Below are 15,527 nucleotides of genomic sequence, written 5' to 3'. Positions count from 1 at the left end.
TAGTCAATTTGGAGGATATAGGATGTTCAGTAACCTAATATGATAAAGAGAACTATTTAAACAAATAATAGACATTTTGGCCAGCTTTGCCCTGATGAGAGGGCCAAATGTCATTTGTGTAGTTGTTTTGATGTTTTTTAATGATGTGGCCTAACACTAAAGAATTTTACTCAAAGTTATGTATTGTTGTGCACAATTTTAGATTAGAGTCAATCATCACAGTTGCCTGTCTTGCTGTGGTACATGCAAGGTGTATTTGAAAAGTAAATACTTTTCAGCTGTTAAAAAAAAAATTACAAAAAAGCTTTAATTGATGGTTTTATTAGTTTCTTACAGACTGACTTCACTGTTGCACGTAACTGCACTTTCCATAATGTTGGACAAACTTATTCAAACCCTCTGTATAGAACTTCTCCGCCTGCAAATTTAATCAGTGAATGATTATGACTTACTTGTTGTCTTCTAACTATTGGCCACTATGTTTAAAATGCTAGAAGAGGTAATAGTAGCTGGGTGCAAAGTGGGCCTGTAGGATGAGTAGTCAAAAAGTTGCCATTGAAAATGGTGGACCTTATCCTTGGTGCAGTAAATTTTGTGTGTGTGTGTGTGTGTGTGTGTGTGTGTGTGTGTGTGTGTGTGTGTGTGTGTGTGTGTGTGTGTTTCATTGTCATGGACTGCTGTCCCAGATACAGGTACCCATGCCATTGAATTTCAATAGTATATCTGTCTAATGAACATTCCATGGTACACATCTGCTGTAATTGTTGACCCACATTACATGAAATTGACCAAAAGAAAGCTCTTTTTCGTCCCAGAAAATGATAGCCTTAATTTTTCGAATCAAGTAAGGAAATTGCTTGAATTTTTGGTAAGTTGGTGCAGTTGGATGTCGTCACTGTTTTGATTCTGTGTTGGTGTAGGTAGCCATGTCTTCTTGCCCATAACAAATTGGGGGAAAAAAATCATCATCTTCATCTTGTCAATAGAAGTCCAAACTAGCTCGTTCACTTGACATTCTTTGCTCTTTGTACTGGTTAGTAAGCACTTTCGGTACTCGTCTTACACAAATAGTGGAATATCTTGGTTTTTCTGCATCATTTGTGTGAATAGTGGTGAGTAGAGCATTGGGATTTGATAAGCCAAAGCACTAAACACCGACCAGATCAGAGTTTTTCCTCCACTTACTGCAATGATTTCATAATTTTGGGTACTGATCCTTCCACTGTGCTCATCATCCTGTTCATTTGTAAAGCCACTTTTAAATACTCTTCCTTCACTCATTACTATAGACTCCCCCCCCCTTGCAGGTCTGGGGGTTAGAATAGGCCCAAGGTATTCCTGCCTGTCATAGGAGGCGATTAAAAGGAGTTTTACACGTTTCGGCCTTTGTGATGGTCCCCTCTAGGGTTTGACGTCCATTCCTCAAAATTTTCCCAAAGAGCGAGCCAATTGGGGAAGGGCACCTTACAAGGTGCATCGTGTCCATCGTGCAGTGAGATCCTTAGCCCACTTTCTCGTCGTCGCATTGCAGTCCTGCTGATTCTCCATTTCTTGGGCGAGGACACCTTCCTGGGTGCGTCTTCCACCATGCACTACGCAATGCCGATTTCTGCATCGACGATGACCATGGACTCCTTTGCACCTGATATCCAGCATGGTAGCCAGTCCATTGTTGTGGGGCCGCCATGTACCATGTTGGTTGTAGCCCGCTGACCACACAGGTATCGCTCTGCTGATGCCTGCGCCGTAACTCCCCACGTATGCCAAGGGGTAGATAACCATCCCCCTGGGGCATTGGGACTCCCAGCAATGGCCATCCTGCCAGGTGGCCTTTGCTGCGGCTGGGTGGTGCCCATGAGGAGGGCCACTGGTTCGATTGGGTGGCATCAGGGTGGATGTCACACAATGAAGTGTAGTCCATCATCTCTTGCTGGTGGTGAAACACCAGCAGTCTCTAAGCGATCACGTGTTCAATTCAACGCACAGTACGACCCCAAATCGTTCCCCTCCCTGGCCACACCATGGGAGGAACGTCAGACTAAGGACGGCAGCAGATCTTATTCACCTCGGTAACTTGTATGTTAGAGAACTGATGGGGAATCTTTCATGACGATGAAGCCTCAGTTTTTTGTTGAGCATTTAGAGGACAAGTTCGGGGAGGTGAAGGGCTTGTCCAAAATGAGATCTGGGTCAGTCTTGATCAAAAAAGCATCCTCTGCCCAGTCACGGGAGTTACTCGCTTGGGACAAGCTGGGGATATTTCTGTAACCATCACGCCCCATAATAGCTTAAATAGGGTCCAGGGTATCGTATTTCACAGAGACCTTCTTTTGCAGTCCGACGATGAGCTGTGCGCCAATTTAGAGTGGTGAGGTGTACATTTCGTCTGGCGTGTCCATCGGGGTACAACAGATAATCAGGTTGCCACCGGTGCCTTCATCTTGGCCTTTGAGGGTGATACATTGCCCTAGAAGGTCAAGGTGATGGGCTACCAGTGTGATTTAAAGCCCTTTATTCCTCCCCCGATGTGGGGCTTCAAGTGCTGGAAGTTAGGCCATATGTCTTCCCGCTGTACTTCCTGCTTCACGTGCCAAGATTGCGGATGCCCATCACATCCCCAATACTCCATGTGCCCCGCCTCACATCTGTGTCAGCTGTGGAGAGCACCATTCGTCTTGCTTGCCTGACTGCAGGATTCTCCAGAAAGAAAGGAAAATCATTGAGTACAAGACCCTGGACAGACTGACCAACACTGAGGCTAAAAGAAAATTTGAATGCCTGCATCCTGTGCGTATGACATAGTCTTACGCCACCGGAAAACAGTTCTGGCACAATCAGCTCCACCAACCCAGGTCACCTCTCAGAGCCTGAAGACTACAGCTGCCCCCCCCCCCCCCCCTCCCCGCCCCAACCAACGAGGACATGCGTACCCCACTTCTAAGCCAGAGAAGTGTAAGTCTTCTTCGACTTCTCTCGCTAGGAAGGGTTCCCTTGTGTCACTCCCTGCCCAGGTTTCTTCTAGTGGGAAAGACGACACCCGCGAGTGGCTGAAGAGCCCAAAAGCAGCTGGTCGTACGGCTTCACGCTCATCCTCAGTCCTGGGGACTGAGCCAGTGAAGTCCTCCCAGCCAGGGAAACCCAAGGAGCAGCGAGAGAAATCCAAAAAGAAAACCCTTAAGACCAAGGAAATTGCGGCGACACCCACACCACCGCTACCTACAAGCTCTGCGGCTGAGGGTGGGGTGGAGATTTTGGAGTCTGCTGAGGATCTAGGTCCCGCCAGACCCTCAGACATAATGGATAGAGACTGCTCAGGCAATAAATCGGTGGCAGCAGGTGACTGAGGCGTAAACTGCCTCATTGAATGCTCCATGCCTTCCCAGTCTCACGATGTCATCCTCCAGTAGAATTGCGGCAGTTTTTTCCACCGCCTGGTTGAGCTACAGCAACTGTTAAGCTTTACACCTGCTATCTGCATTGCCCTCCAGGAAACCTGGTTCCCAGCAATGCGCACCCCTGCCCTCTGTGGTTGTAAGGGATATTACAGGCACCATAGTGCCTATAATAGAGTGTCAGGTGGAGTTTGCGTTTATGTCCTAAACTCGGTCTGTAGGGAACATGTGCCCCATCAAACGCCTCTTGAAGCTGCGGCTGTCAGAATAAGGACGACACAGAAAATAACTGTCTGCAATGTATATCTTCCTCCAGATGGTGCAGTACCCCTGAATGTATTAGCTGCACTGATTGATGGACTCCCTAAACCTTTCCTACTTCTGGGAGATTTTTAATGCCCATAACCTCTTGTGGGGTGGTACCATGCTTACTGGCTGAGGCAGAGATGTCGAAACTTTACTGATGCAATTCGGCCTCTGCCTCTTATATACTGGGGCTGCCACACATTTCAGTGTGGCTCATTGTTAGTTACTTGGCCATTGATTTATCAATTTGCAGCCCAGGACTTCTCCCATATATCCACTGGAGAGCACATGACGACCTTTGTGGTAGTGACCACTTCCCCATCTTCCTGTCACTGCCCCAGCGTTAGGCACAAGGACGCCTGCTCAGATGGGCTTTGAACAAGACGAACCAGGGAACTTTCACCTCTGCTGTCACCGCTGAATCTCCCACACACGGTAACGTCGATGTGATGGTTGAGCAGGTGGCTAGCACAATTGTTTCTGCGGCAGAAAATGCGATCCTCACTCTTTAGGGTGCCCGAGGTGTATGGCAGTCCCTTGCTGGTCGCCGGAAGTTGCTGAAGCCATTAAGGAGCGTCGGCGAGCTCTGCAGTGGCATAAGTGGCACCCTTCCCTGAGCACCTCATAGCTTTTAAACGGCTCTGTGCCTGTGTTTGGTACCTTATCAAACAACGGAAGAAGATATGTCTCCAGCATTGGTTGCCACACATCGCCTTCCTAAGTCTGGGCAAAGATCAAATGTCTTTTCGGGTACCAGGCCCCAACAGCTGTCCCTGGTGTTACCATAAATGGCGAGTTATCTACTGACACAAAGGCAATTGCCAAGCACTTTGCTCAAGCCTCTGTGTCGGAGAACTACCCCCCAGCCTTTCGCACACTCAAACAGCGTCTTCTCGTCATCTTTAACCGGATCTGGTGCGATGGCGTTTTTCCATCACAATGGTGGGAGAGCACCATCATTCTGGTGCTCAAACCCGGTAAAAACTCGCTTGATGTGGATAGCTATCGGCCCATCAGCCTCACAGACGTTCTTTGTAAGTTGCTGGAACGTATGGTCTCGACGGTTGGGTTGGGTCCTGGAGTCACGTGGCTTGCTGGCTCCACGTCAGGGTGGCTTCTGCTAGGGTAGCTGTACCACTGATAATCTTGTGTCCATAGAGTCTGCCATCCGAACAGCGTTTTCCAGACGGCAACACCTGATTGCTGTCTTTTTTTACTTATGTAAAGCATACAACACGACTTAGCGACGTCATATCCTTGCCACATTGTACGAGTGGGGTCTCTGGGGACCACTCCCAATTTTTATCCAAAACTTCCTGTCGCTCCGTTTTTTCTATGTCCAAGTTTGTGACTCCCATAGTTCCATACATATCCAGGAGAATGGAGTCCCGCAGGGCTCTGTATTAAGTGTCTCTCTGTTTTTAGTGGCCATTAACGGTCTAGCAGCGGCTGTCAGGCCCTGTGTCTCACCGTCTATCTATGCAGACGCCTTCTGCATTTCGTACTGCTGCTCCAGTACTGTTGTTGCTGAGCGGCGCCTCCAGGGAGCCATCCACAAGGTGCAGTCATGGGCTTTAGCCTACGGCTTCCAGTTTTCAGCCGCAAAGTTGTGTCTCATGCACTTCTGTTGCCGTCGTACCGTTCATCTGGAACCGACACTTTATCTTAATGAAGATCCACCCACTGTAGTGGAGACATATCAGTTCCCATGACTGGTTTTTGACGCTCGATTGACTTGGCTCCCTCATCTTCATCAGCTTAAGCAGAAGTGCTCTCCATTGCTTGAGCAACACCATTTGGGGTGCAGATCGCTGTACGCTGACAAAGCCCTTGTCCAATCCTGAATTGACTATGGGAGTGTGGTTTATGATTCGGCAGCACCTTCAGCATTGCATTTACTTGACCCTGTGCACCACTGTGGGGTTACATTAGAGACGGGAGCTTTTAGGATGAGTCCGGTGACCAGCATACTGCTGGAGGCTGGTGTCCCTCTACTGCAGATCAGACGTGAACAACTACTCACTAGTTACGCAGCACACATTCGTAGTTCCCCTGAACATCAGAATTACCGTCTCCTTTTCCTGACCACGGCAGTCCATCTCCCGCATCAGCAACCCAGATCAGGGCTAACGATTGCGGTTCATGTGCGGTCCCTTCTCTCCGAACTGGAGTCATTCCCTTTACCACGTCTACTAGCAGTCCGTTCACGTACATCTCCGTGGTGTACACCTCGGCCGCACCTTCATCTGGACCTTTTGCATGACCCTAAGGACTCCGTTAACTTGATATAATCAGTGATAGTATGAAATAGTTGGTTTGTAGTTGACTTAAAGTGTACACAAAGGAAGTGGTGGTTGGTTCTTGGGATGGATGTGAGAATCATTTTTGTATGATGATATGGCACGAGAGATCTGTCTGTGAATTAGGCTTGGAGGGTAATGCCTGTCTGCGAAGGCCTTTGTGAGGCCTTCAGCGTACTGAGTGCTCATCACTGAAGATGCATCTACCACAGGTAGGTTGTACAGTAGGGAATTTGAGGTGTGAAGGAGGTTTCAGCTGTTAAAGTGCAGGTACTGTTGGTGATTGGCGAGTTTAATGTGAACTGAGTTGTGGATGGAGTCATCTGAGGGGAGGAGGAGGAGATGGACATATAGGAAATTGGTATGATGGGTGGGGGAGGATCAGGTGAAGTGGATGGGAGAGGTGTTGAGGTTGTGGAGAAATGAGGCTAAGGTGTCCTATGACAAAGACATCATCAATAAACCTGAAACAGACCAGGGGTTTGGGTTTTGGGAAGCTAGGAATGTTTCCTCCAGGTGACCCAAGTAGAGTTTGGCATAGGAGGGTGCCATGTGATTGCCCGTGGTTGTGCCACGAATTTGTTTGTATACCTTCCCTTCAAAGATGTAGTAGTTACGGGTTAGAATGTAGTTAGTTAAGTGTAAGAACAGTGAAGTGGTGGATTTGTAATCTGCTGGACTTTGGGAGAGGTTGTGTTCAATCGCGGCAAGGCCACTGGCATGAGGGATGTTGGTGTACAAGGAGGTTGCATCAATTGTGACAAGGCACATCCAGCTTCTGCACGATCCCCAAAATCCACTAACCTAATAATCCTGGGCTCCCCATTGTAGCTGGTTACAGTGCCCCCCCCCCCTTGCCCCCTCCTCTCCCAAAAGAATCCCGGTTCTTGTTGACCATCATCTGCAATCAATCATCCAAAACCTAGCCTCCCACATTAAAGATACCAACCACTTCCTGCACCAACTCTGCCATCCCCACACCCTTACTTTCCACTTCCCTACTCATCATTGTTGGTGCAATCTCTTCATAGACCAATGTCCCTCATGCCCATGGCCTTGCCACAATTGAATACCTCTCCCAATGCCCTTCAGATTCAAAATCCATCAATTCATTCCTCATACACCCATTACTATTTCACTTTTCAAGGGGAGGTATACATGGCACCCCTCTATGCCAACCTCTTCATGGGCCACCTAGTGTAAACATCCCTAGCTTCTCAAAACACTAAACACCTGCTCTAGTTCAGATCTTTATGATCTGGACCCAAGGCCAGGACGCCTTACCCTCATTCCCCCTCCACCTAACACCTTCTCTCCCATCCATGTCACCTGATCTTCTTCCACTCATCATGCCACCTACTAGATGTCCACTCCTCTCAGATGGGTCCATCCACATCTCGTTCCACATCAAACTTATCAATCACCAACAGTACTTGCACTTCGAGAGCTGCCACCCCTTCCACACCAAAAATTCCCTTACAAGCTGGCCACCTGTAGTAGATGCATCTGCAGTGATGAGAACTCCCTTGATCAGTACGCTGAAAGCATCACAAAGGGCTTTGAGGACAGGCAATACCCTCCAAATCTAATTCACGAACAGATCGCCGTACAAAACTGATCCCTACATCCATCCCAAGAACTAACCACAAAGAAATGCCTCCATTGTTACCCAATACCACCTGGTGCTGGTACAACTGAACCAGGGCTTCATCAGGGCTCTGATTATTTATCATTTTTGATGCTTTGAAATGAGGGACATCCTACCAAAGATACTTCCATCCCCTCCCAAAGTGGTCCGCCACCCACCGAACCTCCACATCATCCTAATTGGTCACTATGCCACTCCCAGACCCAATCCTCTGCCACAGGGGTCATAGCCTTGTGGAAGACCAATATGCAAAACCTGTGCAATCCACCTATCCAGCACCACCTACTCCAGTCCTGTCACAGACTTATCCTACCTCAGCAGAGGCTAGGCCACCTGTAAAGCTGCTGTTATATACCAGCTCTGTTGCAACCTTTGCACAACATTTTACATTGGTATGACAACCAATGAACCAGCTGTCAATCAGAATGAATGGAAAATCCCAAACTGTTGCAAAAAACAAGGTAGACCACCCAGTTTCATACATGCGGCAGAGCACAACATGTGAGATTTCAGTGGCTGTTTCACAACCCATGCCATGTGGATCTACCCCACCACCAGCAGCTTTTTTGAGCTGTGCAGGTGGGAGCTATCCTTACAGCACATTCTGTACTCTTGTCACCTGTCTGGCCTAAACCTAAGATAACTCACTGTCCCCACCCAATAGGGAGAGGGGGGTAGGGAGGAGAGAGAGAGAGAGAGAGAGAGAGAGAGAGAGAGAGAGAGAGAGAGAGAGAGAGAGAGAGAGAGATGGGGGGGGGTTACAAGATTGAAAAAGGAAGTTCATTCCGTAAGCTAGCAAAGCTATCTACCTTTCATTTGTGTACCTATTGATGGTTTAGTGGTTCTGCCTTTCAGTGAGTCATTTAGTATATCCAGTTCTTCCTTTAAAAAGTAATAAAGAACTGCCAAATTTAATAACCTTACTGCCAGTTCAATGTTAAACACTGCAAAGAGAGAATACACTTAGTGATGTCTAAAACATCTCTAATGTGTTTTGACCCTGTTGGTAGCTACTTAGCTACTGGTTCATTTAATTTGTTGTGAAACTAGCCAGTTGGTAGCCTGTTTATCGTTTGAAAAGTCTGCAGTTGCAAATGTGACATCAAATAAAATTATTAAACACAGAAGGTTGTTTACCTCTCTGGAGAGTGTGTTCATTAATTATTTAACATCTTTCTGCCGTTCTGCAGTAATGTAGTTAGCTGCACAACATATTTGGAGATGTCTAAAATAATAACTGTTGTTTACTTCTTGTTGCAGAAGACGCTGCTCGTCGACCAAAGTTAATGCTGAAGCCAAGAACTGTAAAAGATCCGCCCAATCAATTAGCAGAGACTAGTCAGGCATCAAAAATATTTGGTGGTGCAAAACCACGAGAAGAAAAAATTCTTAAGTAATAAAAGTTAATGTAAATTAAGTCAAATGCATCTCTAAATGTAAATGGCTGAGCTGTATGCAGCAGGTGAGATTACAACTTAGTCATTTTGTTATGATTTAGTGACCCTTCCCATTCTGATGTAGTGTTCGAAAGCCATTTTTATTCTAATTAATAGTTTCCTTTCTGTGCAGTCTTTTAATTTTTGATGACTTTATTTAACTTCATCTAAGGTAATTAAGGCAGATATTGAAATTTGAATGCTTTGTTCGTAAAAAAAAAACATGGTAAGATAACTATATTTGAAATCTGAATGTTGTATCCCAGATTTTGCTCTTGGTTGGTCTACATTTTGCGAAATGTAACAATTACTCCCTACCCTGTTGTTTGAAGCACTGAGTAACATGATTTTAATTTTGCCATTTTTTAAGAGAATTTTGTGATTTCTTACTGAGTGTAAATAAGTAGCTAATAAATTCCATGTCGGATTGCATTTGAAAATTAATTTGTTGCTGCACATTAGAGCATGCCATTTCATCTCTTTATTGAAGCTGAGTCTTGTTTTACTAAAATTAGTTGCTGCCTGTGCACTAAAGAACTGTGATTTACGTTGTGGAGCTGGTTGGAAGATAGTTTCTTGTTTGAAATTGCAGTTTTAGAACATTTGCGTGTTCTCTTCTAATGTAGAACATTACATTAAAATTTTTACGAGATGTTTGTATATAACCAGTGTTAAAACTACAGAATGAAGAAAAATATATTGCTTGTAAAAAAAAAATTAAACAGTGCCACGATATATTGATAATGAAAAATAATTTTTTAATATTATGATTGGGCTGTGAGTATTTCTTCCAAAAAGCCTCCTATATTGCAAGCTAAGTACAACCCTTTAATGAACTATCTTGCTGTTATGTTTGTGGAGCTGCAATGATGCTGAATGAGGTTTTCATGTGTGGTTGATGTCAGAATTTTCTGTATTTAAGTCTTCATTTTCTGGAACTGCTTTCAGTAAATTAACCTCCCACAAAAACATATGGTTTTTATGTGGTTTATTTACCTTTCTGATAATTTTACCAGTGACTTTTCTGCTTTCTCAGCTGCAGACTGAGTTAGTCATATGGTATGAACTTCAGAAATTATGGAAGATACATTTTATTTTAATGGTTCAGTGTATCTCTTGGTTAAGTGATTGTCATTTTTGTATTGTCAGTTTTATGGCATTAAATGAGTAGTTCCCAATATAACTGTATTATTTTTAATCTGTGTATACCCATCCCCAGCCAATCCATGATTTTAAAGAACTATTGTTGATTTTTTATGGGACTTTGCAAGATACTTTAGCATGTAATTACAGTGCAATATCAAAACAGAACTGTGTTGTGCTGATCATTGGACAGAATCATTCACTGAACAGATTCTCTGCCTTCAAATTTTTCACGGTTAGCATGAATCCACATATTTATCCTTGTTCTCTTCTGCAATGAGCTCCACATTGTTGTGCTAGCGCATTTTTCCAAGCCTCTTCACAAATTATTTGTATGATGTACAATGCATTCAATTACATGAGGTAGTCTTCAAGAAGTGGAGTATCACAGCAGTCTGAATGTAGTCTTTTTGAAGTACAGTTAGCTCCCTACACAACAGTGATGACAAAAATTTTTGTTGTTCATGCTTCCGTTCTGAGATATTGCATCAGAAGTCAGTGTGTATACACTCCAGGACAACTGGGAAAAACCTGGAAATCTTTTCATCCAGGAGAAAACTGGGGAAAACCAGGTAATTTTTTAGAATTGCGGCAATTTTTCATTGTTTTAGTCTTCAGTTAAATGTTTGTAATTTTGAATGGTAAGAACTGATAAAGAGCAAAATGTGTCAGAGGCTTTAGGCCGAAGACTATGGAATACTTCATAACAGTAATCTGCTGCCGACGAGCATGATGTCAGTACTGTTGCAAGTTCATTTCATTTCAGCAATTGCCCGCAGGCTCACACACATGCACAGTTGAGTTGGGTATGGGCAGTACCGTCTCCTGTTTCTGCCTACTTGAATTGTTGCTGTTAGCTGTATCAGCAGTAGCAACAAGCAGCCTGATGCTACCTGAAAGATTTTTCTTGTGCACTCAAGCTGCCAAATTCGCACATGCACTTAGCAGTCTGGGTTGTAGTGGGGAGGGGGTTAGTCTCCACGCAAGCCATGTTTACATTTAGTGATTTTGCTATTTCCTCTTCATTTACACTTCTCACATCAAATGAAAACAAAACGGATTTCTGTGGTTGGGAGCTGTCAAGTGAAGTAAAATACATTCATATAATTGTGGAAGGTTAACACATTATTAATTATTCTGATTTGATTTTATTTCCACATTTTTGGCAGTCAATCCCCTTGCAAAACAATGAAGCTATTTTTGTCAGTTTGCTAAATAAATGTGTCTTTTACTAATCTTTTCCCCAGAGGCACTCAATTTATTATAAGCGAAGTGTTTCATTTCACACTATAGGCTAGTTTCAACTGTTCGCTGAATTTAAAGTGCACATTTTCATCTCCTGGCATTATGCCATAATAGAGTGCCAAACATGAGATAATACAGCAGTGGTACTCCAAGAAAATTTGAATTCCGAAAACCGCACTGAAGAGCTTAATATCAGGTTGGGGCGTACTTCAGTGTGAATCTGGACATAGGAATTTGTACTTTAAGCCGAATTATGCATTTAGTATGCTTTACAAAATTCTGATGCTTGTGGAGTATCCTGTTTCTTTTGACATCATGTAAGATTCTTAATACTACATACGTACAAACATATAGGCTTCCTACATAACCGTAGCTGCCCACGTGCAGTAAAGCCTGTTTTCTGGTGCTCTCTGGCAACTGCTGAAATGAAGCTGTTTCTAGCAGGTCACGGGAAAATGTTGCGAATGGTGCTTCAAAAATCATTAGTTTCAAAGTAAATTTCCTTTTATGCAATATGAATTATGTTACATGTGCGAATATGCAGTGAATTTCTTAAATCGCAAAGCCTTTGACGCTCATTTAAAACTGAACAAATTGAGGACTAACTACTTAGAAGAATTTCGAGGCCAGAAGACCAGACATTAATGTCATTATTTAAAATTTTACTGACACATTTGTGTGATGCATCTTAAAGCGTAACATACACAAAAAAGACCACTATTATATGTGGAAGCTTAGCTTTTCTTGTACCGTAACTTATTAATCTTCAGGACCAATATTGTATGTGAAAGCTTAACTTTTCTTGTAGATTCATTATGTACATAAATTTAAACCATTAACTTTTCCAGTTTGTATGGTCACACTACATAACAGTGATGTTGCTATTGTCTGATTATGTTACATGTCCTATGCTCTGAATATTTGCTGTCATTGGCTGGTGAGATCCTGTGACATGAGCTGTGATTGGCTTAGGCTTAAAAAACTGCATTTTAATATCGGAAACTAACGTTCTGTATTGAATCTATATTTTCGTAACACCAATTCAAAAATATGCAGTGTAAATGATGTTGCACATCACAGATCATTCCAAAAAACTTTTTTTGATTAGTTTTTTTCATTCTGTGAAGTTCCGTGCTGGTGTATAAAACCTTTGCCATACTGTCACTTATAATGGAAAAAGTGTATTTTCGCTTGGGAAAAGTACATTTTTAACCAGGAAATCTGTTTTTTTTTTTTTTTTTTTTTTTTTTTTTTTTTTTTTTTTTTTTTTTTTTTTTTTCTCGCCCGCGTATACACCTTGGAAGTGATAAAACCTATATGCATAGCAACATGTGAATTACAGTGAAGCATATAGTTGCCAGTAAAGTTATGTAATAAAGTAATAAGCTTGAATTCATTTAGTCACTCATCACTGTAATTAGCAGAAGTAATGGAAGCCTCGCCTCCCTGGCTCCTATCCATGTACTCTGAAAGTTTCCATTCGGGCTCCCTCAATTTGGCTGCTAGTGCCTCAGAATTCTAAACATCCACCAAAGGTTGCCTTCCATCAGCTGACAAGAATCAGTTCCAGGGAGCCACATACTTGACTTAAAAGTACAATAGTGCCATTCTCACAACCCAAGCTTTGTGGTGTAAGAGTGCTGTTGAGTGTCAATGAGAAATATTATGATAAGGATAGTTGCTATTCACTATATAGTGGAAATTCTGAGTCGCATATAGACTGTGAGAAGTGAACAGTTGACCAACAAGGCCTTCAACAGAAATAGACAAAAAACACAAATACACACAAATGCAACTTGTACACACATGACCTGTCTCTGGCTGCTGAGACTAGACAACATATACACAGTCACACAAATGAAACCCATACAAACATGACTACTATCCTGACTCTGGCCTCAGCAGCCAGAGACTGTGTGTGTGTGTGTGTGTGTGTGTGTGTGTGTGTGTTGGAACTTGCAAACTATGCCACTGATCATTGAGAAGTTAAAACACCAAGGATGGAATAATGACAGTATCATGAAAAGGATAGAATGCTTTCCATCGTATAGTGGAAATCCTGAGTCGCAGATATGCACAACAAAGATACCGCTAGACACACAAGATTTTGATCAAAAGGCCTCCTCCTGAATTAGACAACACACACACACACACACACACACACACACACACACACACACACACACACACACACACACACACAACCATTGTTCCGGGATGCCGAGGCCAGACTGCTAGCAACAGCGCATGATGGGGAAAGGAGGCTTGGGAGTGACAGCAAGGTATGGATGGGGGCAGTAAAGTGCCGTTTGTGGGAGCATACAGGGATGAGGTGAAGAGAGGATAGGGCAGCTAGGTGCAGTTAGGTTATGGGGGGAAGTGGATAAGGAGAGAAGTAAAGACAGTGGATGCATTGATTGAATAGAAGGCCGTGTAGTGCTGGTGTGGGAACAGGGAAGGATATAGGTGGGTGGAGGACAGTCACTAATGAAGGTTCAGGCCATGAGGATTATGGGTATGTAGGACACATTGGAAGGAGAGTTCCCACTTAGACAGTTCAGAAAAGCTGGTGCTGGTAGGAAGAAAGCTTATTTGCCTAGCAGATTCACCATCTCTGCTAAATGGTGAGTAGCAATTGATTGTTCTCACAATATTGCTAAAAGAAAATTTTAAACATTTTTGGTATGTGCACACAGTGCATTCACTAGCTTGTTGCTGTCTTAGTTTGGGGCTCTGTTTGACTCCCGTGTGGATATGTCATTTTTCTTTTTCCCATCTTGTGCAAGGTCTGGTCTTCCTCCCCCTCTCTTACCCCCTTCCCCCCCACCCTCCTCCTCAGGATTTGACAAATTTTATTTTATTATTTAACTTCAGTGCCAGGAATGGCATCATGCTGCAAAGTTATCAAGGTAATCTAAAGCTGGCAAGTTAACGCCATATGCCTGTGCATCCTGTAACTCTGTTCTGTATGTTATTGTACTTCTTTGTGTATTGCATTCGTGAAGACGAACTTTCGGGACCAGCCCAGCATTTGCATAATGAATGTGGGAGCCTGCAGCCATTTCTGACAGCAAGTCCTGTGTTTAAGTGGCCAGTGTAGCCAACTGTGGCTGCTAACATGTTGCAGTCACAGATCAATTAATGACCCTAGTCTATGTAATAATTTTTGAGTGCTTGTCAATCACACTGGAAACCATGTTTACATTTGTTTTCACGTTTTGGGTAAGGATGACTTAACTGGCGGAGTATGGTCATTAAATCATAACTCTTTGTATCCACTGTCCCTGTTATGGAGCAGTCTAGTGCACACACACAAACAACTGCTGGTTTGTGGCATTCTAAAGATTGTCACTGTCATCTCCTTGTCAAACCCTACTGTGTTATCCTGTCACAATATTACATGCTGATCACTGCTTTACTAAAATCTAGTTTGAAGCATTTATCTTGGGTATTATTTGATAATTTTTTCTCGAAGATATCATATTCAATCACTTTTATGTATTTGTTCTGTGGCGGTACTCTATGGGACACATGTGTTTATAGTGAATTTTATGTGAAACAGGTGTACCACTTTTTAATTTACTACCACTACCACTACTACCACCACCACCACCACCACCACATATGACTTTGCCCAAATAATCACAAAATAGAACAGATATCAAATAGGGTGCATAAAGTAAAGTCGATGTGATATGAATTGCTTATTTGTTGAATAGCTGGAGATAATATAGCTTACAGAATTCAGAAGTTGGAGAAAATTTACAAATGAGGAAAGTTTGTTAAGAATATTAGGTTTTTTAAATGTTAGTGGAAACGAAATACAAGTAACAACACTTAAATTCTGTTGTAAATTGCACTTGCAATTTCATTGAAAGGATATCATTTTGCTAAAGTCTACATTTTTCTTCTTGGTCTGTGGTAGAGCAGAGTTTTGAGCGATTAGTTCATTCCAAAGTTACCTTGTTGTATCATTTGAGAGGTTTCTGACAGGTTCATGCAGAACTCGGTTGCATAATGCTAACTCTAAAAAAAAAATGATTTCTTATAAACAAAC

General features: G+C 43.1%; 1 protein-coding gene across 3 annotated transcripts in view; it reads left to right on the top strand.

The window, feature by feature from the left end:
- Positions 1-15,527, top strand: part of LOC126100987 (eukaryotic translation initiation factor 4H) — a 92,690-nt gene that overhangs the window by 40,245 nt on the left and 36,918 nt on the right. For 2 of the 3 annotated variants that reach the window (XM_049911653.1, XM_049911654.1), the window contains exon 6: positions 8,907-9,108. In XM_049911653.1, coding sequence (XP_049767610.1) covers positions 8,907-9,043 — 137 coding nt within the window. In that variant the 3' untranslated portion in view covers positions 9,044-9,108. Of the gene's footprint in view, positions 1-8,906; positions 10,798-15,527 lie in introns of all 3 variants that reach the window. The other variant, XM_049911652.1, reaches the window with a different exon arrangement.

This window comes from Schistocerca cancellata, chromosome 9 (genome assembly GCF_023864275.1).
Source record: "Schistocerca cancellata isolate TAMUIC-IGC-003103 chromosome 9, iqSchCanc2.1, whole genome shotgun sequence".
Taxonomy (NCBI): domain Eukaryota; kingdom Metazoa; phylum Arthropoda; class Insecta; order Orthoptera; family Acrididae; genus Schistocerca; species Schistocerca cancellata.
Note: the sequence above shows the minus strand (reverse complement) of the source record. Positions and strands in the feature narration are given on the sequence as shown.